The sequence below is a fragment of the Coturnix japonica genome, chromosome 3 (genome assembly GCF_054131305.1).
Source record: "Coturnix japonica strain WE chromosome 3, WE-NBRP24, whole genome shotgun sequence".
NCBI lineage: Eukaryota > Metazoa > Chordata > Aves > Galliformes > Phasianidae > Coturnix > Coturnix japonica.
In genome coordinates, this window is record NC_140665.1 from 44,888,131 (window position 1) to 44,915,375 (window position 27,245).

General features: G+C 38.0%; 1 protein-coding gene across 6 annotated transcripts in view; it reads left to right on the forward strand.

The window, feature by feature from the left end:
* GRM1 (glutamate metabotropic receptor 1) overlaps positions 1–27,245 on the forward strand; it is a 173,776-nt gene that overhangs the window by 37,056 nt on the left and 109,475 nt on the right. For all 6 annotated transcript variants that reach the window (XM_015858187.3, XM_015858190.3, XM_015858192.3 and 3 more), the window contains exon 3: positions 3,011–3,260. In XM_015858187.3, the coding sequence (XP_015713673.1) occupies positions 3,011–3,260 (250 nt within the window). The remainder of the gene's footprint in view (positions 1–3,010; positions 3,261–27,245) is intronic.

A 27,245-nucleotide genomic window follows, 5' to 3' on the forward strand; every position in this document is an offset into this window, starting at 1 on the left:
TCTATCCAACTGCTACAGGGTCAAAATGAGAATTGGTTGTTTGTGATAATAAATAGATAAAAACTTCAGCATTTCCCAGGTTATCCTTGTAACAAAAAGGCTGTTACAAATTATGTTGGATCTTCAACTGCTCTTTCAAATAAAAAACGGTCTGCAGCCCAGCATCCTGCTGTACTTGTTGATCCTGTTGTAGCTCTTCACCAGCTTCCCTTTTATGCAGATTTCTTTTGTTACAAGTTTCCCCTCTCAGCTGTTGCATGTGTTGAGTGATGTGGATGTACCTAGCAAGATGGTACAGGTGGATATGTTCTTAACTGTTGCATACAGTTAATTAGTGATTTCTGTATGTGTCCTTACATTGTGTGCTGAATTCATTGATCATTGTGTCTTCTATCTGTCATGTGCTCATTTTCTTCCTAATCTTTTCTGCTGGAGGGAGAAGGAATTCAGAGTGCTGTTTTCCTTTGGGTTTGCAGGAAACAGGCTTTGAAGGGACCTCCAGGGTCATCATGTCTCATCTTTGGCTGCTGCAGATATCTATATTATATAATGCTCTTGTGAGCTTACCCACCTTCATTCTAAAATAAGATTTCTTTTCTTGTACTGCTTTTGGAAAGCTGTTTCGCTACTTCATATGAGGGTTAGAGAGCTCTCATTTTTAGTTTTAAATTTTCCATCTTGTTTTTGCTTATTTGATCTTGTCAATGTTCTTGATTTTAATTAGCTTTTATACCTGCTAGGCTCTTAATTGCTTTAATTGAATTTATAGGCAACAATCCAACTTCCTTCTTAGCTTAGTTATGGTCGGCTGTTTTACTACTGGAACAGGTGTGGCTGCATGTTTGAAGTAATTTTAAATCTGTCTATATTAAATTGGGGGGGAAGCATTGCAAGAAAATTTCTTTCTTAATAATTAATTCAGCCACAGCAGGTTATGTTGATTACAACATAGGAAAAAATCCCTTCCTAACCATACATTTAGGGAGATATGAATTCAGGTAGAAAGAATACTGTATTTATTTTCTAATGTGCGTTTCCAGAACATCTAAGACTGCTCTCCCTAGGGGATTCCTCTGAGGTAAGATGTTACTTCAGGATGAATCCTGCTGATTTCCAACATGTCTACATGTTGCATGAGGATCCGTGTGAAGCTGGAAAATATATTCTGCTTTCCTTCTGAACCATGAGGTACTTGCTAGTGGCAAGTCAGCAATAAGGCTGTCCTGTTGCAGTTTGTGTCCTAAGACAGGTATTAAAAGTGCTGTAGCTCAAATTGCCCAGTGTCAGGTCCAGGAGAAAATCCCATGGTGGCAGTGTGCAATGTATTATTCTTAAAAGGAAATGCTGTTACAGCTTCTCCTCTGAGCTTCTGCTGCAACCAACTCTACGTGAAGCATTAACTCAAGTGTGGAATCATGGGGTGGGGGCCTGCCAATATAGGGCTGCTTGATAATACGTTCCCACTAGGCACAGCTCTCCCAGTCCTTGCCCTGCAGTCAAGAAGCTCCAGGGTCTTGCTTCTGTTCTAGAGTACTTCTGTCTGACAGGCAACAGAGCACACGAATTTGCTTGCTGTATCTGTCATTGAGTAACAGATTGGAAAAGAGACCATACTGCTGTGCTGCAAATCTGTAAGCAGCTAGGGCAGTTTTGTGCAAAAGGCTTTGGAACTTGAGGGGTTTTTGACATCAAGTGTGGAAGGTTTGGGGCTACATCATGAGTATGACTACATGAAACTACAGTTTGTCTTATGTGCTGCAAGTGATTAAGATTTCTGGAAAAATGCAGGTTTTTTTTCTTGGATTTATAAAGAATGCCTGATGTGTTTCTTGCTGATTTTTTTTTCTTCCTTGTAGATGTCCCTTTTGAATTGCTTTATTATTATTATTATTTTTAACTTTTAGATGAAGAACTTTAGGCTGGTTTAGGAGTTTTCCTCAGTGCAATTTGCTATTTGAAAATGTCTCTGTAAAGAGGAGAGTTGGATCCCTTCAGCTACCCCTGGTTTGGAAAGGGCTGTGTCTAGAAGTGCTCCGTATATCCCTCAGGAAGTTAGGCCCCATCTGAAGTACTGTGTCCAAGCCTGGGACCGTCAGTACAAGGAAGTATGTGGAGCTGTTGGAGCAGGTCTGGGGGAGAGCCACAGAAATTAACAAAGGGTTGGAGTACCTCTCCTAAGCAGAAAGGTTGAGTGTGCTAGGCTTGTTTAGCTTTGGGAAGAGAAGGTTTCATTGAGACCTCACTGTAGCCCTCTAGTACTTGTAGGGAGCTTACAAGCAGGAGGGGTACCAACTTTTTATACAGCCTGAAAGTGATAGGGCAAGGGGAAATGATCTTCAACTAAAAGAGGGGAGATTTAGGTTAGATGTTAAGAAATTCTTTACTCAGAGTGTGGTGAAGCTCAGGAACAGGTTGCCCAGAGAGGCTGTGGATGCTGCATCCCTGGAGGCATTCAAGGCCAGACTGGATGGGGCCCTGAACAGCCTGATCTGGAGGGTGGCAGCCCTGCCTACAGCAAGGAGTTGGAACTAGATGATCAGAAAGGTTCCCTCCAGTCGGATCCATTCTGTGATATGATCCATTCTGTAATTTTACTAACTGGGACAGTGTGGGTTATAGAAAAGCTTAGTGTGAAATCCCTTTTTTTCCCTGTAATTGTCTTTCTGGAATAGAACAACTGTGATTGTTACCAGAGAATTGTTGATAAAACTTGGAATCCACTGTCTGAGGTTTTGCCCCCCTTTCTACTTCTCCATCTTGTTTGCTTTTGATACTCACCAGTAAATCAATGTAAGGAAATAAACCTGCGGTCCCCAGGTTAACTAGGAACTAGAATTACACAGTTATCTTGTTGCTCCACTGAGTGTTTACTTTGAGCCTCCTTTGCTCTTTCTGCTGATGTTAGCTGAGTTCTGAGGGAAAGCTATTCCTTTCTCACCATACCATACTCACTCCCTTAATTGGTTAAATGCATTACATAATATCAACTGTTCTTTTTCTTTTAAAACAGGAAATTACGGAGAAAGTGGAATGGAGGCCTTCAAAGAGCTGGCTGCCCAAGAGGGTCTCTGCATTGCTCATTCTGACAAGATTTATAGCAATGCTGGGGAGAAGAGCTTTGATCGCCTGCTCCGCAAGCTACGTGAAAGATTACCCAAGGCGAGAGTGGTGGTTTGCTTCTGTGAGGGCATGACGGTGAGGGGGATCCTCATTGCCATGAGACGCCTGGGAGTGCTTGGGGAGTTCCTGCTAATTGGAAGGTAAGGCTGTGAATGGATTGCATTGCATCCCTTCTTATCCTTAAGGCAGCCCTTTTGTTTCAGAACTATGCAATTCAGGCTATCCGTCTTTTCAACATTTATTTTTCTAATGAATGAAAAGAAGTGACAAGGTGATAGAGAAAATATGCAGTTATGTGACCATTTAATTTGTAGTGTTATCTTTTGCTGAGGTAAATGTCAATTATTGCCTGCTTGGTTGTTTTTTGTTTTTAACAGATGCAACATTAGTGTTTTTGTGTTCTCACATACTCTAGAGGAATATTTCTTACACGTATTTTTAGAGAAAAAACAGGATGAAGAATCTTGATTTCAGAATGTGATCTAGAAGTGTGGTACATGACACTACTAAGGAGAGACTGAATGTTCCCTGATAATTTGAAACTGTAAATTATCAAATGGTTTAGATTGCTTGAACTGTTGTTACAGTCTTGTGATTCTCACTTTTACACTTGATTCTGATCTTTGCTATAGAAAGCTAGGACACTATTGGACAGAATTCTTTTTTTAAGCATCAAATTTGCAGACAGACAAGTCAGTACATATGTGTGCTCTTATGTTACTGGAATAAACAGTGCTCCTATATATTTAAAGAGGGAAGACAGACTTATTTCCTCTAGAATTTCAGTTCTTTGTTAGATATTCACTGAACTACAGTAACTTTTAGTTCCATCAGATATGATCTAACCTCATTCCTTTTTGATGGTTCTTATTTTGTGGCTTCTTAGATTTAACACTGATTTATTTTTTTTTTAGTGTGTTTATGTCTGGTTTTCCATTTCAATGGTTCTTGTTCTGATGATGAAGGATGACATTTTCTGTCTTGCCTGTTGGATTGATAATGTCTATTTTATTCTCTCTCTCCTGTTTCTCTTTTATCTATTGTTTAAACACCATTCATTTAAGGCCTTTGAGAATCATCTACTTACATACTTTGCTTTTGTTTTCTTTTTATTCTGTTTTCATTCTTTTTCTATAAGACTTCTTTCTGTTCCTTTCTCTCCCTAAAGCTTTTCTGTCAGTGTTGTGTCTGGAATGCTCTCTTTAGCTCTGTGATACAATATTAGTATTTTCCTGTCAGCATCACTACTCAAAGCCTACAGTTATGATTTCTACAACTTACTTTGCCTAAGTAATCATCCAGTGACAATCAACAATTCTCATTTAATCGCTACTTTTATTTTTTGTTGGTACTATTTGATGACAATCAACTTGGAGCAGAGGCTGTATCTCTAGAAGTATGCATAGACAAAACATGGTGCATTTGGAAGCCATTGGTCTTAAAATGAAACAACAGTACTGAAAGTCATGCTCTGCTTTAGAAGTGTGCACGTACCTTTCATCCGTATCATTCAATGTATGTAATTTGAAATGAATAATGCAATATTTCATTCTTCATTTTTTATTTTTTTTTTCAGTGAATTTAAGAAGTTATATATAATTAGCTTGGATCACTGCATCCCAGGTCATTTTGTAAATACCTTGGTAGCTTTAGGCGATGTGTTGCATTAATGTATTGTTGCTTTGTAGTAGTGTCTCATTCCTCACCTGATTTCAGTACTTCCTCTGATAACTGGCCATCCAAGGAGCCAAAGAAAATGAGTCTTCTACAGAAAGCACCAAAACTAGATACATCTGTAGTATAAATCTTAGTTTCCTATTAGGATGCTTACTTGATTCCCTTTTCCATGGAGAATATGTTAAACACTTTATCTTCAAAGTTTGATTTTAAGCCTTTACCAAATATTATGATACTTTGTTTTGATTGCCCAACAGCATTATTCCGAACTTGTCAGAATCTCTCAACTAATAAATGTTAATAACAGAGTTCCTTTGGAATTCACAGTGCATTTTTCAGACAGGTTTTCATGCATTTTTTATCTCATGCTGGTGACTGAGTATGAGAATTGTTTTTAGGGGTGGGTGGGGTGAACATTTTTCTTTGAATTGTCCTAATTAGGAGATTTTAAAAAATGGCAATTCTAGCAAACTTATTCACAAGTAAGTTGCAGTGAAACTGCAGTGCTGTGAATTTGGTCGTCTGTATACAAACGGGAGCTGAAGCATGCATTAACATTGCTCTGACATGCTGTTCAGTTATTTTTATTTAACTTTCCAACCAAGCAAAAAAAAAAAAAAAAAAAAAACCACACAAAAAAAACCAAACCCAAAAGCCTTTAAAGAGCATTCTTTTTATTGACAGAAGCAAGACTGAATGTGAAATAAAGATTTATTTATTTATTTGCAATAGTGGGCTTAAACAAAGCCTTTAATTTACTCACAGGTTTATTATCAGCTGTGCTGTATCAACTTCAGTTTGCTCTGACTCACTATAAAGGGAGGAAGCCTTTACAAAAAGGACACCTGGCTAAGTAGTACTTTTCCTGTGAATTCTTCAGTATTGCAATTGATCACAGCAGACAGGCACTCAACTAAATTTAAGGTATCAGAAGGAGAGCTGTAAGAAAAATCTAACTTCAGTTTAATTTGGGAATGAAACAATGGCAATTATTGGAGGTTGCATTGAACCAAGACTAGATTGTCATGATGTGGAGCCTTTTCCAGAATGAGCAGTTCATTTTCAGGCAAGGAGTTAGAATCCTATTTGTGTCGTACCTAAGCAAGTTTTCCCAAACTCAGATTGAAGATCTGACAAGAAATTCAATCTACTTTGCTATTGGAAGTGGGAATCTGTAGTATTAGTGAGAAGAAGGGCAATTCCTGTTTCTGGAGGAAGCTAGTGTGAGAAAGGACAGGATTCTTTCCTTGGTTTCTGTGCCTATGGCTTCCACACCTGAGCATATCCTCACTTGCTACAGCCTAGGACTTTGCACCATGCTGTCATTGGTACATTGCTGGATTTGGTGGGAATGGAGCATACTCTGCTTTTTTGGATAAAATTTGGTTGATAACACAAATGTTTTGGATGTTGCTGAACAGTGCCTACACAGCATCAAAGCTTTCTCTCTCTGAAATTGGTCAAAGGGATATTCTATTCCATGTGACATGGTGTTCAGAGATAAAAGTGCAGCAAAAAGAATGGGGGAAAACATTTCTGGTTATGGTGCTTGTTTTCTGAAGCAATTGTTAATTTTGCTTTTCAGGAAGTGGCTGGAGGTCTGCCTGTCTATGAGGAGGAATTAATTCCTCTTTTTGCTTTGCTTATACCTGCAGTTTATACTTTCCCTCTTAAACTCTCATTATTTTTATCCACAAGTTTTCTCTCCTCTCATTTTCTCTCTGTCCTGTTCATGAGGTGATTTAGAGTTGCTGAGTGTTTGTCTGTTGGCCAGGGTCATTTTTTGATGCCAAAATTGTGGGCTGAGACAACAGTGGTCTGGATGTTGAGTGTACTGTAGCTATCGTCATTGTTATCCACCATGCTTCTATGATGGTTGCAGAGTTTGTTTGCTTTATTGTATATGAGTGTAGATCTTGTCAACAGCCACTTCTGGAACTTGATGTTCTCTGTGCTGCTGATTGTTCTACTTCATTGTGCCTGTGAATGTGTTGATAAAAACAGTGGCCATGCACTTTGATTGGCATATGTCCCTGGCAGATGATGTTCCTTTGCTCGCTGAGCTATCTTATGGAGAGAATGAGGGATTACACCTTCCTCTTTGCCTCTGGCAGTGGCATCACTAGCTTTGTTGCATGAACTCACAAGGTTTTTGTACATCCTTATGCAAGCTGTTTGGCCTCATTATCTGACTTCTTTTGGCTTTTTGTTGCATATATGAAATCTGATTTAAGAGTAAACAACTTGTTGGTGAGGCAGAAGAGAAATGTGCCCTGAGGCAGTCAATCCCTGGATGTCAAGGTGACTGGATTTGAGCAAGTGCCTGGGGCAGTTGCTACCACTGATAGGATGTGGCTTTATGGCTGAACGGGCATGTAATCCCATTGAATTAGGGCATCTCTTGTCAGAAGGATACCTTGCATAGCCCACTGAGACACGCTAATTCAAAACACTTAGTAACAATGGACCAAGCCCCAACTGAGTCGTCTTTCAGCTCCATCACAGGAGAAGGGGAAGAAGGGCTTCAGCATCTGAGGGTGCCACTGTTAAGATACAGACCCAAGCCCTACCTACAGAAATTGCTTCTGTAGTCAATAGGAAAACTGGAAGCAGGGATTCATAGGTCCATATTATCCATTGGGGAAGGAAAAGAAGAGAGTACATAATTAGGAATCTCATCCTTTAGCAAGAAAATAATAAGAAGAAATGATAGAAGTCACCTAACAGTGAGAAATCACCTGGTCCCTAACCCTGAATTAATTTTGAGATGTGTGGAAACATTACCTTTGCCATGCAGGTGAATGGCTTTCACCTTGGTAACTCCGAGGCTGAGATACTGGGGATGACTGTCAGGAATTAAAAAATAGATAGGAAGGCTGGTATCCCTCACTATGGGACAGGGGATTAACAAAGAAATTAGTAAGAGACGATTTTAATTGGCAATAAATTGAATTCATTTGCTATACGTTTATTATGTTTTTCCTGTGATGGCAACTGTTAAGCAAATCTCCCTGTCTTTATCTCATCCCAGGAGATTCTTTTATCCTATTTTCTTTCTCGGTGCTGTTGAGAAGGGAAGTTGGCAAGTGGCTATGGGGGTTATTTAACTTCTGGCCAAGGCTAAACCACCACAGGTTACATGGACTTTACTGCCAAAAACGTGATGATGGATAGTTCTCTATTTCACTCAGTTCTGAAATCACAAATATTAAAAAACTGTAGAATCACTCAGGTTGGAAAAGATGTTAAAGATCATCAAGTCCAACCACGACCTAACCACACTACCCTAACTAACAACCCACTGCTAAATCATGGCCCTGAGCACCACATCCAAACAGTTTTTAAACACATCCAGGGATGGTGACTCAACTCTCTGAAGAGCCTATTCCAGTGCTTAATGACCCTTTCTGTAAGGAAGTTTTTCCTGATATCAAGCCTAAACTTACCCTGGTGCAACTTGAGGCCATTTCGCTTTGTCCTGTCACCAGTGAGAAGAGACCAAACCCACTCTTGCTGTAAGCGCCTTTCAGGTATTGGAAGAGCGCAGTAAGGTCTTCCCTCAGCCTCCTTTTTCCGAAGTAAACTTTCCCATGTTTCTGCCAAGTACAGGGACATGATTACTTCTGTAGTCCTGCTCATCACACCATTCCTGATACAAGCCAGGATGCCTTTGGTCTTCTTGGCCACCTGGGCACACTACTGGCTCATATTCAGCTGGCTGTCTATCAGTACATCAAGGTCTCTTTACATCAGGCAGCTTCCCAGCCACACCTATCCAAGCCTGTAGAGTTGCTTGGGGATGTTGTAACCAAAATGCAGGTCCTGACGCTTGACCCTACTGAAACTCATACAGTTTGCCTTGGCTCATTGATCCAGTATATCCAAATCCCCCTGTGCCCTTCTCCCCTCAGGCAGATCAACACTCCATTCCAGCTTGGTGCTGTCTGCAAACTTAATGAGGGTGCACTCAATCCCCTCATTAATAAAGACGTTAAATAGAAGCGGCCCCAGTACTGAGCCCTGGTGGGTACCAGTCATGACTGGCTGCCCACTGGATTTAACTCTGTTGACCACAATCCTTTGGGCCTGGCCATCCAGAGAGTGTTTCACCTAGCAGAGCATGTGCCTGTCCAAACTGTGAGAAGCCAGCTTCTCCACAAGGATGTTGTGGGTCACAGTGACAAAGGCCTTAATTCCAAGAAGACCACATTGACAGCCTTACCCTCATCCAGTAAGTGGATCTCCTTGTCATAGAATGAAATCAGGTTTGTCAGGCAGGACCTACCATTTGTAAACTCGTGTTGAGTGGGCCTGATCCCCTGGCTCACCTTTAACTGGTCCATGATGCTCCTGAGATTATCCATTCCATAATCTTCCAGGACTGTGAGGCGAGACTGATAGGGCTGTAGCTACCAGGATCATCTTTCTGGCTCTTTTTGAAGATGGGACTCACATTTGCCAACCTCCAGTCTGCTGGGACATCCCCAGTTAGTCAGTACTGCTGAAGAATGATGGAGAGCGGTTTGGCAACCAAATTCACCAACTCCCTCAGCACTCTAGGGTGCAATCCATCCAGCCCCATGGACTTGTGATTATCCAGCTTTCAGAGCAGGTCCAAAACCATCTCATCATGGATCATGTAGGACTTCTTCTCTCCCTAATCCCTATCTACCAGTGCAAATATCACCGGTATAACTTTTCTTATCTGGGTAAGAAGACTGCTTGTTCCTTCTTTCCAGGAGAATATCTGGTGCAAGTGACTTAGACATTTACCTACAGGGTGCTTGTGTTTATATTGTTCTAGATTAGGAATTTCTTTCACAAAGACAATCTAAGCATGTTAACATTCTTCAAATGTGTAGTAGCTGCCTCAGGTTTATGAAAAATCAGTTAGAAATGTCTACCCCTCCCAAAAGATTTGAAGAGTCTTGTGGGGGCAAAAACTATGAATAGCACTTTTTAAGGAGGTGATTGCAGAGAATTAAGTAATGTACAGCTGGCAATAGAGAAAAACTGTCTTGTACGAGTCTAGCGCGTCTAGGATAGATTTGGGCCTTGTAAGTCTGGGAAAAATAGTAGGCAAAATAGAGCGCTGCTCATGTTAGTGGTTTTTTTTGCCAACTTGCCACAAGCAGAGATACGGTGTTCAGAAAACTAGTAGTAGTCCAGTGTAGCAAAATAAATATAATGGAATCCAAACCACTGGAATGCAATGTGCTCATTTTACTTGGGCTGTAGTCTGAGGGAGAAAAATACTAGTGATTCAAAAGTCTGAAGTAAAAATAAAACTACACAAACGGGATGCTGACAAATAGTAAGACAGTCATTTAAGCAACAACAGGCTTACTTTTCACACTGTTTACTGTAGTTAGGGAACTAATTCATCTGTCTGGTGCCTCCAAGGTTAAAGATATTCAGAATAATTTTTACTAATGAAGCTGTTGTTACTGTTGATGCTCTTAGTTAATGTGAGACTGTATTTAAACAGTTGAATAGATTGTGTGGATTAAAGTTCAAACAATTTCCTTAAAACACAGAAATCACTCATTTTTAATCATCAAATACTTTCAAACTCTAACTGATGTTGGCAGATAAGGGAAATATTGTCAATTAAGCTAATGCCTGACAGCAACGTCAGCCCATTTCCTAAGCATTATTAAGGTTGGTAATAGGATCCATTGCTAATTTTGAAGCCTAGAACTTTAGCACATGTCAGTCACTCCATGTTTTGTTCCTTATTACATCATGATTCAATTAGCAATTGCAGTCTAGCACCTGCTAACTGTGATGATCATTTATAATCAATGTGGATGAAAATGTTCCATGATTCAGGAAGAATATGAACAGGCATATTTTGTTTACTCTCTAATCTAAAATAACATCAGTCTATTTTAAAATAATCAAATTACATGTCAAGCTTCAGTAAAATAGGACTATATTACAACAGAACCACATTTGATTTGAGTTTCTCTGTAGCTTGCATTTAATACTCATTAGTAGTTATTTTTTGGCTGTTGCTTGGTGATAATGATGATGAGTTAAGTATAAGACTATGGTTTATTTAGCACACTATGTTATATCTTGAAGGGTGGCACAAAATGTGAGACTTAATATTGATGACAGTAAAACTCATAGGGGAAAAAAAATCTTTTTTCCATACTTATGGTAAAAACTTAAATTATTCTTTAGTGATTCATGCGATGGATTTTCTAGAGAGTTACCTATACTAATGATGTCCAACAAAATGCAAAGGCAGAACAACGTTGGCAGATGTTTACTTCTAAATTTTCAGCAGTCTTCCAGTGCTGAAGAAGTGCAACAGTTCAATGTTTGCATTTTGCATATGAATTAATATGGGCATTAGAAACACTGAGTTATTACACTGTATTTTATGATGCTGTCATGGTTTATTTATTAAAGTATGTTTTACGAGGCACATATGGAAATCAGTAGCTGGATTGTTGATGCTCACCTGGAAGAATATTTTGCACTTCTGTGGGAGTGAGTGATAGAGAATAATGTTACATCAAAGATCTTTGCATAATTTGCCAGAGGCCAGATGTTTTTTAGGCATGTCTCAGTAAGGCTAGGATTCTTTATGAATGGTTAGGAAATGAAGCAGTTGTGTTTCTAAATACGAAAGTTAAAATAAGACTCTGAGCAGTGGACTTAGGATTTTTTGTGGTTTACTTCTGGTGTTGTTTCAGTGCTCAGATAGAGATACATCTTAGGGAGAAGGTAGAATAAGTGGCATGGTATGTTGCTATGGAAAAAGAGCACATATTTCCTGACTTCCCTTCATTTTTCCTTTTTCTTTTATGAATGTCCTCAACCTTGTCACTTTGCAAAACATGCCCCACATCCAGCACATGGAGAAGCTGAATTTGTGCACACAAATTGGTATGAATGCATGAAGATGAATGCATCTTCAGGTCATGCAAGGGTTGTAGTCTGGCAGACAAGTACATAAGTGTTGTAAAGCTGAAATTCAACTTGGAATCAAGGCAACTGACCCACAGTGATACTTAGTCTGTTGTTTTTCTGCTGAAACTTTCAGCCAAGACAAATCCCTTCTGTTTCAGCTTTAGGACTCAAAATGATGTCAAGAACTCAATTCAGACTGAAAGCTGACTTGCATGTTACGATTGCATCTTCAGCACCAACCATCTGTTTTGATGTAGGACTGAAAGACTCCAGTTCTGCTGAGCTGGCCAACACTTGCCCACGTTTCACTTCAGACATTACTGTCTGTGACTTTGTTCAGTTAGTTGTGCTTTGGAGAGGGAAAATCAAGGAAAGAATTTTGTTTCAAAGCCTTTCAGATTCACTGCTGTCTGATAACTGACCTGGCACTTATTTCAACTGGTTTTAAACCATATGCATAATTCACTATGAGCTATTTGTGGGTAAGTTTTGGTACCCAGGGCTCATGCAGTTATTTTCCATGCTAGCGATTTAGCTGTGTTTATTCTATGGGGGGTATTAGGTTTTTTTTTGTTTTGTTCCTCTTTTGCTAATAGACTGAAAGGATACAATACTAAATTACAAACTAAAGTAAGATTAAGTAAAAAAAAGAACAATGTATTCCTGTAGTTTAGTAGAAATGGCATGTGTTATTTTTCTGCTTAAAAATAACACCAAATTCCTTGATTTCAATCCAATGAAGGCATCACTAAGATGCTGTATATCAATTCTTGCATGTTAGCATGAGGATTAGGAAAGCTGCATAATAGGTCTGATTTAAGCATTTCTGTATGCAGGAATGACAACCTGAATGTGACTTTATCATTTCTGCTGATTTCTCACAGCAGGTTGAATCATTGTGAGATGCTATTTTTGATGGGAGATCTAAAATCTCTATTTTTTTTCCCCTCTATTCTTGCCCTAATAAGTCTCTGAATATACATTTTTCTCTGCTTCTACTTACTGTTTTATATTCTTTACATTTTTGGTTGTTCCTTGTGTGCTGCATTTTGTTCCTTGCATTTTCGCCCATTCTTATTCCTCCTATCTACATTTGTCTGAATCTTAAGACTTCCCCACCAATTAAAGTCTGAACTCTTCAGCACCCGAAACCATTATGGGACTTATTTTTGGAAGTAAAAATTCTGCTCTGTTGTCATAGCTTTCTGCAAAGCCAGGAGGAGTTTAAGCTTTTTTTTTTTTTTTCTCATCAGGAATAGAGATGAGCAAAATGTGCTCTTGAAAATCCTACCCATGTTCTGTGACACTTGCAGAAGAAATTGATTTGACAACTCATCTGCCCTATCTATTTGTTCATATTCTATGTTAGACATCCTTGCTTAGAAATCTCATACAATGCCATAGTTAAGTAAATATGACAATGTAGGATTGATATGCACAGTTTTTGTTTGTGGTTATATGATAGCAGTCAGGAGGAAAAAAAAAGAGTAACTATGCAGCTTTGCAGCTATGTCAGACCAAAGCTGTCCTTGATAGGACTTTGTATCACTGTTGCCATGAAAAAAATATAGGACAGAGCTTTTGCCTTTTTAGCCACTACTGCATTTACAGACCTGAAATGCTATGTAAGTGAATGATTTCAATCTGATCTCACACATTATCATAAAATTTTAACATAAGAGGGTAGGCAATGGGATAATTGGGAAGACTAGACAGTTCTGATTTTGCAGGCTGGCAGTTGATCATTTTCAGAGTCACAAACAGAGTAAATGTGTGGACTCAGTGAGAGGTGATATAATGCAAGCAACTGAATGAGACACTGCAGGATATTGAAAGTGCTACTGAGAGGGCCAGGGCCAAGACAGAAACACCTAGAGTACAAAATTAGATGCATTAATCTGCATGCATTTCAAACAAATTTGTCTCAGTGGCGTGGTTATGAAGTATTTTAAATGAACTCAAAATGGGAATGGAGAGTATAAAGCCTTTGTGAAACTTGGCAGTGCTTCTCTGGTAAGCGTGAGAATACAACAGAGAAAAATAAATTCTCTCTGGAGCTTTGTTGTTGAAATATGATTGATTCCCTTTTATCAGTTTCCCAGTAGGTTTGTTGAAAAACTTCTTATGTGGAAAGTATAAACTTGAGTAATTGCACAATCTGCCAATCCAGCAAAGTTAAGAATTGCAATCCTAGAAGCAAAGAAGATAGAGTCACAGAAGACAGAATCATAAAAGCTAGGCTAAGGCAGAGGAAGAGGTGGTAATAAAATGTGAGAAAGAAAACATACGTTCTTAGGGAATAAGATGCATAAAACATGGAAGTGGGAGAGGATGAGTTACAGTAATTTGTAAGTAAGAAGTCGATAGTGATAGGATTTTGGTTTCAGGCATGCATTGTATATTCTGATCACAGCTGAAACTTGTTAGATAAATGAAAGAAACCAAGTGTCTATAAATTGCCCTTCTGTGTAATGGAAACACAATCATGACTCCAAATTAGAGAAAGCACTGGACAGTTAGCCTGGCAGGATTCAATAGAAGAATGCTTCCTTCTGTTCTTGCTACAGTTCTCCAGCTCTGAGGGCTGAATTCAGTTTTCATGCAGCCATCTGGACAGCAGTGCTACTGAAGTGAGTGTGAATTGAGAATAACTTTCTGGTTAGCAGTGCTCACCTGTTAAAACTGTCCATGTCTTCTAGGACTGTGTTTTTATTAGTGGTGAATATTTAATGTGTGTGATTCAAATAAAGATCTTTTACTTGCAATTTTTTTTTCCTGTGTGAAGAAACATTCACTGAGAGTATTTGCTGACTGGCTGATTTGTTTCAAGTTGGGTGATTGGCATTCCTTGTAATTTTCATCCTCAGTACAGAAAATACAGATGTTGTGCCTGTTTGCTAATGCTTGATTCTTGTTTGGATCTTCCCAGGCTATTTATTTGCACAAAAGCTCGATGATGTCCAGGAGTTCCACACATTATTATGAATATAAAAGTTTGTTTTTAGTGTACTTTACATTTGTTAGGCTTTTAGCTTAAATCAAGTCTTCCAGATAGGAAAGAGAACAGGAGTCTACCCAGTTTCATTTTCATTGTTTGTTATCCATCATGTCACTTTTAATCTCACAATTTTGCCTTGTTTCTAAGGTTTTGCAGACTACAAATGCTATGGGAAAGAAACAGTCATTTAGGTCTGTGCATAGTGCCATGCACAGGAGGAGGAACCTCAGACCATGACTGTGTTTCTGGTCTCCACGTGAATCTCAACCAAAAATAACCTGAGAAAGAATGCATAGGAAAGATCAAAAACCAAGCAGAAGAGAGGGGTTTTCTGTTAATATTTTTGTTATTGGTTTTATTTTTTTTTTCATTCTGTTATCTGTTTAAAACAGGTATTTTCTTCAGTATTAGGATGCTTTTTAGTTTACTTTTAAAATCCCTGTTATGATTTGGCTTGGAGGCATCTGTCTCAGTGAGGGAAGGTTCAGGAGCAGTGTAACCAGCTGTGCCGCTTGTCCGGATGACCCTGGAAGGATTTATGCCAGGAACACAGAAGGGAAAGCATCTATTTCAAAGTGGTGTGGTTCTTTTAGACTGTATGAGGAGACTAAGTAAAACCTCAGTTTCTCTGACAGAGCTGTAAAAACAGATACTGCAAAGTGACCAAGAACTACCTTGGCAGCCTTCTCCTTTGCGTGGCTTGAGTCAGTGAGAGCTGGGGAACAGAATCTACCCCTTAATCTTCTAAAAATCTCAAGTGTTCCTTATGTCAGAGTCAGAAAAAACTATTTTTTTGAGTCAGCTGTAATATTCAGGGCTCCATATAGTCCATGAATTTGAGACTGCAGTTTCCCTGCAGAACTCAGCTTTACCATCTAGGAGTTATATATTTTATCTGCCAACTGTTTTACTAGATTCAAATTTACTACTTGTGTTAGCCTCAAATCATTTTTAAGCCTCCCTAGGTATTGGAGAGCTTTGTGTAGCTGCCTCTTACTCGCCCAGATTCTCTAGTGCTCTGCTCCTGGCAGCCTTTAGAATAAGCTTCATACATTGTTAATGCCTGAGTCTGTTAAAAAGCTGAAGTGGTGGAGATATTAAGAACAAATTGAATTTAACATAAAAATAGGACATTGTTGTATGGACTGTCTTATCCTGTGTTGTGTGTAATTTAGTATACAACTCTGTGATAAACTTAAATGAAACTGTGATATTTTCATTTTGAGAAGCAGAAGGAGCCTTATAGTGCTGCTGAAATCCTCCCATGAACTATGTAGTGATTTATGTAACTCTTAAGATGAGATGGAGTTTGATCGTTACAGAGACCACTGGGAGGTAAATGATAGGGGCAAATGTACGGTGGAATAAGTGGCTGTACAGTACTCTAGGTGATCTGTATCTGCTTACCTTGGTTTTACAATATAGGAAATCAATTTCCATGGCAGAGGGGGATAGTATTCAGAGGCAAATAAGCCACAGAACTAGAATCTTTGAAAGATATACATCCCTAGTTTCTGCTGTTTTGGTTTGTTTGTTTTATCAAAGAGCTGTAGGAGTGATATACTTCCATTTTGTGAAACTTTAGTGGCTAAACTAAGCATTCTGGAAGCAATGCTTGTAATGATGAGCTGAAACAACTTTTTATGAGTTTAATAGTTTGTTTTCTTATCCCAGCAGGAAGAAAAATAATTCCTTGCCAACCTGAAACATTTTTGTTAAATCCAGAAAAATGTTGTCAATTTCAAAACAAATATGCTATTTCAAAATAGAAAGTCTGAATTGTTCTTGTTTTGAAAATATTGAAACTATTTCTTCTAGTGAATGTCAAAATAAATTGTCATAATATTTAACCCTCCATGCTTTCCAAGCTGGTGAATAATTTTGATCTCCCCACAAGTGTAATTTCTAGCAGATGTATTATTCATCAGTTTCTTTGTAGTTTTAATAATGCTTTTGAAATCCCTGTTGATAGTGGTTCCACATCCCAAAATCTCCCACCGTTTTCCGTAGTCTGAGACTCCACTCTCTTCTCATGGGTAATGGCAGTAATACAAAACTTTGTGGGTTTTCTTTTTCTTTTTCTTTTTTTTTCTTTTTTTTTCTTCCTCTTCCTCTTCCTCTTCCTCTTCCTCTTCCTCTTCCTCTTCCTCTTCCTCTTCCTCTTCCTCTTCCTCTTCCTCTTCCTCTTCCTCTTCCTCTTCCTCTTCCTCTTCCTCTTCCTCTTCCTCTTCCTCTTCCTCTTCCTCTTCCTCTTCCTCTTCCTCTTCCTCTTCCTCTTCCTCTTCCTCTTCCTCTTCTCTTTGTGAATTATTGCAGCACACCATAGTCATAGATTCAAGTCCTTAGGAGTGTGAGACACTGCAACACTCTTCCTCAGCAGTGCGGGTTACCATGGGCACATCAAATCCATCATCTCCTATTTGCATTGGCTCCCTGCAGAATAGTGACACAGCTTCAAAATCCTTAGTGAAGGTCAGCTTTTTCTTTATCCTTAAGGAGCTCAGTGATCCATGACAAAGCTATCTAGAAGACATCCAAACCCTCTGGGTTAAAAGCTGCATCCAATGCCTTGGCTCAAATGGCAGAAGGATGTTTTCTGTAATAACGTGAAGCGGTTCTGTGCAAAACACAGTGCTGCTGAGACTGGCCTGAGGATGTAATATAATGTAATGTATAATAATTCATTGCTGGTTTCTCTCATTCACACCCATAAAAATATATACATGAGGATAACACAATGCATAACTCCTACAAAATCTCCCTAGGAAGCATCTGCCAACATGTGTTGTAACAGAAAAGCTTCAAGATATGTACAGTGCTCTATCAGAGAGAGGATAGACCCAGAAGAGGTTACTCAAGCTCACAGTCCTTCTGTTAAATGTTGCCTTTTTCTAGCAGTGTCTGAGGATGGGCAGCAGTCACCACGAACTCCCTACATCTATTGGAGCTGATCCTTAGGGGTAGTTGTCCATTCCTCTTTCCCCCTGCTTGCACTCCACTGGCTAGAGAATGCAACATGTGCCCAAAGTTCAGCAAAAGAAAACTAGCTCTCTGATTTCTGTATCAGACATAAAGGTTTGAAAATGTTTACGGAACAGGAATGAAGCAGATTTTCATGAAAAACTTCCATCTGTCTGTGCTGGGAAAGATTTTGTGTACATCATCTGCTGAGGAGAGGCAGAAGTTTGTCAGTGAGGAGGCAACAACCTCATTTCTTCCCACCCTCTTGTAGAAGAAGGGTCCAAGAAATGCAAATGTGAGCTGGAAGGTCACTTTTTAGTGTAGTTTTATTTGTTCTTGGTTAACTAAGTCTTCTGTGAAATACAGTTATTTCTTCCAGGTGGGCTTCCCACATCTATACTTGCATTTCTTACTGGGGCTGTCCATACTGGAGCAGGAGCAACGTTCTTATTCTGTGCAACTTTATTTTTAAAAGACTGTGAGGCAACATACCCAGTCTTTCATTTCCCTGAATGCTTCCATATTCAATTTTACTTCCTTTTGTTGCTTGTTTGTATACTCTGTCAACGTTGTGATTTTTCACTTGTTTTCTGATTCATTTCTAGTTCACAAACTTTGTTTTCCCCTCAGATTCTTGTATTCTACTTCATGTAGGACTCCCGTGTTACAACTGCCTGTCCTTTTCTCTGTAGCCTCACTGTATAAAATCTAGCCCAACGAGCCTGCATCCTGCATACTAAACTTCCACGTTGATTCACAGCCCCATTCTGAAATGATTACAGCCACTGCAATACGGAAACTTGTGGAGACTGTTGACAGGCAAAGCTAATATCCCTGTTGGTCTAATTTTTGCCTTCTTATGATAGCAGTATTTGGATTAATTCTGACTATAGCATTTGTAATGAAATATGTTACAGAGCAGTACTTTCCCGGAGGTTCTGGTGCTGTGAAGATGCTCATGCTTAGTATTTGGCCCCCTAAAGACTGGATGTACTATTGACAGAATTTTGAAATGTTTAAATGAAATCAATTCAATTTCTAATTTATTTATTTATTTTCAGGACAGTCAGTTCATGTTTGTTATCTTCTATCATGCTGAATTTTTTTAAAATTCAAATAAAATGCTGAGGGGTTCTGTTCTGGGAAATCAGGCTAATTAAAGATGATTGGAAAACACAGAAGGGAAGAAAATTCAGAAACAAGAAATGAGCTTAGACTTTCCAGTCATAAAGGTCAGAAAATCAGCTTGATCCAAAAGGTGGTAGGTATTTATAATTGTTGTATAACATGAAATGAATTCTGTTAGATATAGGCTTGTTGTTTTATACTTTCAAAAATAACTAAGTATTCATACTACATGGTAGCCATGGAAGAGAGTAATAGAATTTGATGTTAGTATGTTAAGAGGCTTCTGAAAAAAGTAGTCCTTGGGCTCTAAACCTGCATTTGTACTTTGGTCCCTGCTTACAAGTACATCAAAACTGTATTTTTAACTTGGTTGATGAATTCATGTAAATGAGGCAACATTTCTTTGTAGTAAGTAGGCGATTTGTTTATGATTTTCATGGCAGAATTTGACTTTGGTCTATCATTTTCCTTTCTGTTACAGTATCTATGTAATCACATTTCATGATGTTGACATCTGTAGTCTTTCATGACAAGCAGAACGTATGTTATATCTGTCTTTGTATGTATGGTATGTTTAAGATTTGAAGTTCTTCTGTTTTAAGAACTGTGTTGTTTTTGTTTGTTTTTTGAGGGTAAGTTCATTGAACTTTCAGTTCTTCTCTGTGTTTCCAGAGTATGTCTTGTGGCTGAAAACCTGATGATGATTTGAAAGGAGAAGAGAATATCTGTACATCAAAATATTTTAGTAAGCAAATACATTTCTGTTAGGAAAATACCCACTGCAGCCATGTTCTTTTTCATCATTTCTCCAGTCTTATTCTTCATATGATCAACATTTTTATGCTCCTTCAAAAAAAATGAGCTTAATATTGGAGAACATGAATGTGTGCTATTCACACCCCTTCATTATTCTATCTTTATTCTATCTATTGTTTCACACAAGTACTTTACCAGTACAGAAACAAAAAGATTTATGATGCCGAGACCTTTTTCTCCTGAATAATATTGGATTTAGTTGTGAGATGGGAGTATTTTATTTCTGAAGATATATATGAGTCTCCAGGAGATGAAGTTGTACTTTGGAATCTCTGAAAAGACGTTGAAACTGGGAATAATAGGAAAAACAGAGCCTGAATCTGAATATGAGTGAGGGGCCCAAGGGTACTGATTCAGCAATCAGACTAGTCTTGGACCATAATGAGAGTCAGCAGGATTGGATACTCTTCTGTCCTTTTTTTGATACCTCTGGACTCTTTTTTGATGATGATTTCTGCTGTGTGGCACTGAATGACTGACTTATGTTTAAAAACTAGAGCCCTCCTTAAGCTTCTCAAACAATGGGTATAAAACTTGTCACTGTGGTATGCTAAGCTTCTTGAATTCACTATATTTATTTGAATAGCTCAAGGTGTTTCATACTTGCTTTCACAGTGCTATTTTAGAGAGACAGAAGTGCACAGATTTACAATGAATTCTTATATATTATGGAGTTGGGAACTAGTTTCATATTTGTGGTAATAGAAAAGTAATTTGGATTTGTGTTGACAATCAGTTGTGACATGAATACTCATTTCAAATTACTTAACAGAACAGTGTCCTAAATTATCAATTTAAAGTATGACTAATTTCCTGAATCTATTGTTTGTATTAGAAAATTAGCTGATATGCTTTCTGTTTACACTGGCATACAGACTGTGCATACTTGATGCAATTAATGAAAGGCAGATATATTCTAATACAAAGGAAGATAAGAATCAGTGGCTTTCTGTCATAAAGGGTGTAATTAACTAATCTTCTGCTCTGACCTACAAGAAAACTGAAACGTGGCTGCAACAAAAAAGTAAATAGCAGCCCTTTACTTTGAAGAACAAAGGGTGATATTTACAGGAAAGGCAGCATATCATCAGTGTCATTATCTGTGTAGTTAGCAGCAACTCTTTCCGGTTGGTCCTATCGTGTTACAATTTCACCAAAGTCTGGCAAACATTAAATGTTTGATGTTTTTTCTTGGTACTGAGAATATCTCACAGACTGTGTATATAATTATATATTTCAAACAGCCACTAGCATAAAAGCTGTTGATGCCCTTTAAAGTGTCAGTGGCTGAGAACCCAGCCAGGTCCCACATCCCCAGGCAAGGTTCCCTTGCCCCACATTGGGATTCTCTGCAGGGTGTTCTTTGATTAACTTCTAGAGCCAAAATACATGTCTGGTAGACACATATGGCTGGCTCAGAAATGATTCTGCTCTACTTTGAGGAGAAAAGCTATAATTTCTTTTTTTCCATTTTACCAGTGTCACACTGGTCAGGATTTTAGCTGTGCAGGAAAGATTTCAGAGCTGTTCAGCATCATTAAGTAAAGCTAGACTTTTCTCCATGTGCTTAGCTCTTTTGAAAGTCTTCTGTAAATGTCATTCTCTAAGTGAGAATCTTAACAGTTACAAGAGGAATCTAGAAATAATCTGGTGTACCTGGATACACAGCACCAGGAATACAGTTGTGAAAGAAATGCCAAACTCTAACAGCTACTGTTAGTACATCTTTCAGGACTTCTGGCTTGCTAAACAGCAAGAACTTACTTTCTCCTATCTCTTCTTTCTTCGTCCAGACATCTCTCTTCTCTTTCAGGATTCAGTATAAGAAAGTCACACTAAGCACTTTCTTGATTTCCAGCTGACATTCTCCATACTTGCAGCAAAACAAGCCTTGATCATCACCACCTTAGAGATGTGATATTTGATGCAAGCTTCTAATTGGCTGCTAATTTCTCATGCAGCTACAAGGCTAGGTTTTTTTGTTAGTTTTTGTCTAAGTGTTATGAAGATAGTCAAATACCCTCCTTCCCATTGCGTATGTGTTAATTTATTAGGTGAATTAACACTTATTTTCAACTCCTTTTCCTCTTCTCTACATGCTGAGAAGGGTATCAGGGATAAAGCCAGAGAGCATGTGCTAATTAGCATGTAAATAGCAGAATGTGCCTGCCAGGAGTCTCAAACATGGAGGTTTAGGTAACTATCAGTTTCTTCCACAACTGTGATTATTTCACATCAGTTGTCGCTTAACTTTTCTTTTTCACCAGACCATTATCTGTAAGCAGGAGCTGACGCAAGATAATACATTTGACATGTCAGTGTATTTGGGTGGGGGAGGGACTGCAGTGTTGTGCTGGGAGTACAGCCTCAGAAATGTTAATTATGGTTGGTTATGACAAAGTAAAATGCATGACTAAATGTATGTTTGCTTCATGAAGATGAATCTTAGCTCTTAGCAGTCTGGTAGGTATTTCATTTATAGCAGCATGTAGTGTTTAAGTAGACAATGGAGAGCACATGCAATCAAATGAACGTTTAAAAAACCTTTCAATATGTTAGGATATAATTGCTTTAAAGACTGATCTTTATGATTATGTTCAAGCTCTGTGGCTTCTAATGTTTTGAAAGATGTCTCTGACATGGTTAATGTTTTCTGTGTGTTCTGTTCTGTGAAACCAAGTTATGAGACTCTGTCTGAATCATGAATTTTGTTGTAGGGTGCTGTTACATTAGCCAGGGACACTTTTTCATAGAATCACCGAGGTTGAAAAAAACCCACAGCTTCACCAAGTCCAACCATCCACCCATCACCAATAGTTCTCACTAAACCACGTCCCTCAACACAAAGTCCATTTTTGAATCATTGCTTGGCGTTTCTAGCATAGCTGACTTTCAGAACATTTAGGGTAATTAAAAATGGACATGAAAAATCTTTGTGTAAGGGTTACTAAGAGAACAGGAACATATATTGGATTTCACTGTTGTCCCCATCAACACAAACACCTGTTCATTGTTTTTTCATCCAGCACCTTTTGAAGCTGTAACCTTCAATGACTCCAGCTGTACCAGGATGTGTGCTGTGTTATTGGCCCATTTTTCCCAAGAGCGTTTAGAACCGCATTACTACTTTTCTGTGACCAGTTTTTCAAACTGGTGACTGTGTGTTTTCAACTTAGGGAAGGATCATTTTGATCTGAAGTTTCATAGGAAGCAAATCACTATTGTTTCTATTTTGTGACTCTGAGAAAATTACTCCTGTAAATGCCTGATTATTATTATTATTATTATTATTATTATTATTATTATTATTATTATTATTATTATTATTTATGTAGTCTAAAAGCTGGATCTAGTAATGTTTTCTTGTCTTATCTGTAAGAGTGTTTAGAGAATTAATGTGTTTATGATCTGGTGTTGTTTTCTAGATTAGAAGATCTCTGTGTATTTAGGTGTTAACTCAGCATACTGATTAGTTCTGTATATTTTCTTCAGTTATCCCGAAGTAAAAGCATGCTGAAAGTCAAATGATAGCTTAGTTATATATGGAAAATCACAGGGAATAAATGTTTGCAATCTAATTGCAAATATTAATATCAATATATTAATATTAATCATAATTATATAATATTATATTAATATTATTTTAAACTTTTTTTTTTTTTAAGTGAAGTTAGTTGTCACTTAAGATACCAGAGGGAAAACAGCAAAAAATCTGTTCTTTATGTAATAAACAGATCTAGTGCAACACTGAATAATATAGTGCTCAAAATGAAAGAGGACCCTTATCTTTGGCTTGCTGATTTGGTGATAGCAAATATCAGCTGCATCTGCGGTTCATTAGGACTGCAGGATTCACATCAATAAACCTCTAGTAATAACCATTTATATGATGATCTACTCAGTAAGCTTTCACTTTTGACAGGAAGTCTGGATTTGTCTGCTGATGGAAAGCTTCATATCCCCACCTGATTCTTATGGATATTGGTTTTGAAAAGAAATTGCTTGAAAGCACTAAGATTACTTTGTCTCTCACAACAATTTTTAAAGGATACCAAATCATATGTTTTTAAATAGAAGTATATTTTTCATCAAAGGAAATAGCTGGGACAAGAGAATGCAGATAGATACATTTGAGATGTACCTTTTTATTCTTACAGAAAAATATAATAATTAAAAAAGCAATTGACTGTGTCCTTGAGTAGCTTTTTAGAATTTAGGACCTGCTCTAGTTCAGTGAATAATACATGAGTTTAATTCCATCAGGGTCTGTGACTAACAGCAGCTTGTTTTTACCCCTGGTGAGGCAGAAGGGACTGGTTCACGACAGTCTTCATTTTTGAGAAGGTAGTAAATTGAAGGGAGAAGTTTTTTCCTGTTGAAATAGGCTTCTGCAGTGCCTATCCCTCTGTGCTCCCCAAAGCAGCCCTTGCAGCTGCTTTGCTAGTAGAGCATTAGTGCATGTTCAGATGAAGGCACTAAGGGTAGATTAGCTTTTACTTAATGGACAATCCTGCCTAGTTATAAAATTTCTGACATAAAGGTCAGTGTGAAAATGAATGTATGCAGTAGAAATTCACTCTTTTTCTTGACCTAGCTTCTATGTGGGGAAAACAAAAAAGCAGGCTGATCAGGCCATCTGCCTGCCTACCAGGCAGCCTAGAAAAAGCATTGAGACTCCTGGCAGTTTCAAAAAGAATTATCAGAGAAGTAAAGTTCTTCAAGATCTTAATCCCTACCAGACTGACCCCAATCAGTACCTTGTGCAGTGGAGAAATGCCAAAGCAATGCCCTTACTACTGGGAAAAACAGTGAAATCTCAGATTGCTGCTTCTACCCTCTGTCTCTCCAAGGATGAGTCTCCCCTGGACTGGCAGGCAGCATGGATGGGGCTTGGAAGCAGCACATGGCACTGGGCCCCCTCTTTCCTGGTTAGTAGCCAAGGGCTATGGGAAGAGCTGAGGAAATAAAGAAAGAGCTTGGAAGAGGTTGACTAGAGGTGTTTCTGTTGAGTGTGAGGTTAAAGAAAAGAAAGAGGTAGCATAAAATTTGCAGGTGTTTACTGGAAAGTTATCTAGGAATGCAGAAACCAAACAGGAAACTGATCCTCTGTAAATTGTCATGCTTATGGAGTTGGTTTGTTATCAGAATAAATTGGTATAAATTACTTAATACTGTGTACCCACTAACAAAAGAGTATTTCTCTGCATGAACTGAAAAAAATGCATAGAGTTCTGGCATAATGAGGCTATAAGAAAAGATGAAAGTGATATTGTTCTTTTAATGTAACACAATTAGCATTGCAAATGGAGTTCGCTATTGCTTCAGCTTTCTAACGCTGCATTTACATAAAAAAAATGATGCTGAACTGAGTTGCGAAAAACCTTCAACTTTAAAAAAAAATTTGGAGAATTCTTTCTTTTTACAGTTAGAATTTAAAGACTTTAAGTCCTGTTAAATCTGAAGGAGACATGTTGGTGTGTGCAGAGGCTGATACAAAGTGAAGTCAAGCACAATAATGGCCTTGGCTAATAGGAAGTAAGAGATGGATGATTTAGTTCACTGTAGAAGATGTGACCTTGCCACATTAAATGAGATTCACTGACTGTTCACAAATGGTATCTGCCCACTAAGGAATAAGTTTAATATATGATTTAATAAAGGAAGTGGTTGATTACTCTCAAGAGGTGTTGTGTCAGAGGATCCTAGCAAAGTATTTGGCTAAACTACAGAATGTAGAATCAAGTGATGCTTAAAGCAGCCTACCAGAAAGCTTGTTAGAATGATTCCCCCACCCGCATACCGAGGCTGTACAGTTAATGGAACTAAATTCCTTTGGGAAAATGAATTTTGAAAATGATGAAGTGCCTATTATTTTATTTTCTATGAAGATATGTTGACTTTGCATACTGATGTATGTCACCAAATACCACAGGCTATATATTTTGCCAGTTTTCATGGAGTGTTTGCATTGCTGGAGTAGTCGACAAAGCAAATTGACATTATCTGCATCATCTAATATGCTTTAATAATATATCAATGAAGTAAAGCATTTTTATGTTGAATGAAAACGAGCTAAGCAGTGACTGGTGATGTATGATGAACAAGAGGTTACCCTGGACTTTTGTTTTAATCTTGCAGCTGCTCTCATTCACTGAGTAGAAATATATATTGACACAGTCTGAATCAGCATGGTGACACAGCTTTTCAGATCATCCTGAGAAATGGAATGGTATAGTTTCTCTCAAGCAGGATGCTGAATGTGCTTTGCTCAGCAATGAAAAATGTTTTTTATTAGATTGTCATGTGAGGAAAATCAGGGAGATGTTCCTGAGTGGTTTCTTATACAAGCTTTTAATTTTGTGTGGGGAAAATGAATGCAACTTCCTAAGCATCAGTGTGCACTTAGAATAGCTCAAAGCATGAAGATGACTATTATTCTTTAATGCAAGTGGGCTAAATGATTCTTGATAATGTTTTTGATGTCTTCTAGTTCAGGCTAGATAGACAAATGGCACATGAAGTTGTCTATCTTGTGTCATATATTTCAGAGAACACATACATGAACATTTTGCTTTATCATTTCAAAAGGATTTTGCATGTTAGGCTATAACTGAAGTTAATTTGAGGTGAAGACTATTCTTCATAAATGACTTTGCTGTTTGATACTTAAAATGAAATATTTGCACCTACAAGGTACTTGTGCACCTGATGATTTGTTACATCAGTGTTGGATTCCCCTGTTGTGAAATTTCATTATCTGCACCAAATAAAGACAACACTCTATACAACTTCTGTTCATAAATGTGTATGAGTAACTTAGCTTCCTCACCAGTCCCACATAATTTATGTTTTTCTTACTGCTTTTAGGTGGACTGGTAATTACCTATAGTTTTGTTTGTTTGTTTTAATATATATCAAGGCACATCTACCTTTAAAACTAATCAAATAAGAGAGGCTCTGAAATTTTATCTTGGCAGCATATCCCACATTATCAGTTCTACTTTAGAACTGTGAATGTTTTTGTTGCCATACCAACAGTATACCTGAAAGTTTTACTATGTTAGTGATAGCTGTTTTGAGTGTGGAAGATGTTTCCTCTGAGTGTTTTGTTCTTACTATTCACTTTTCTTAAGATCTCCTGTGAATTTTCTGTATTATGAAGGACAATGCTGCAATGTGAAAATAAGCTAGTTCTTTCAGGTAGTGTAGATGGAATATGCAAGAACTTGATACAAGAAGGGGGAGCCTTTAATAGCACCATCATGCCTTTTTTTCTTCAAACAACAGACTTACCCTGCATTTAAACAGAAAGGTTTCATGAAACTTAAATTATTCTTACCTGGCTACTGATGGATTTACTTACATTAAGGACTACATCTTCCCTAAAGCTTTCCAGCAGTCATGCAGTGTGTAAAGGAGAAGGTGCTTCTTTGTTTACAACCTGGTAGTTATGCATATAACTGCTTCATTTTGTGATTCCCGTGGAAACTATGCAATGTCAATAAAGTTTTTAATCAAAGACCAAGGTTAGAATGTGTTTGTTTTAAAATTCTGTATGCAAACAATGAAAATAGAGATGAACATACAAGAATCACAGAATTATCAAGGTTGGAAAAGACCT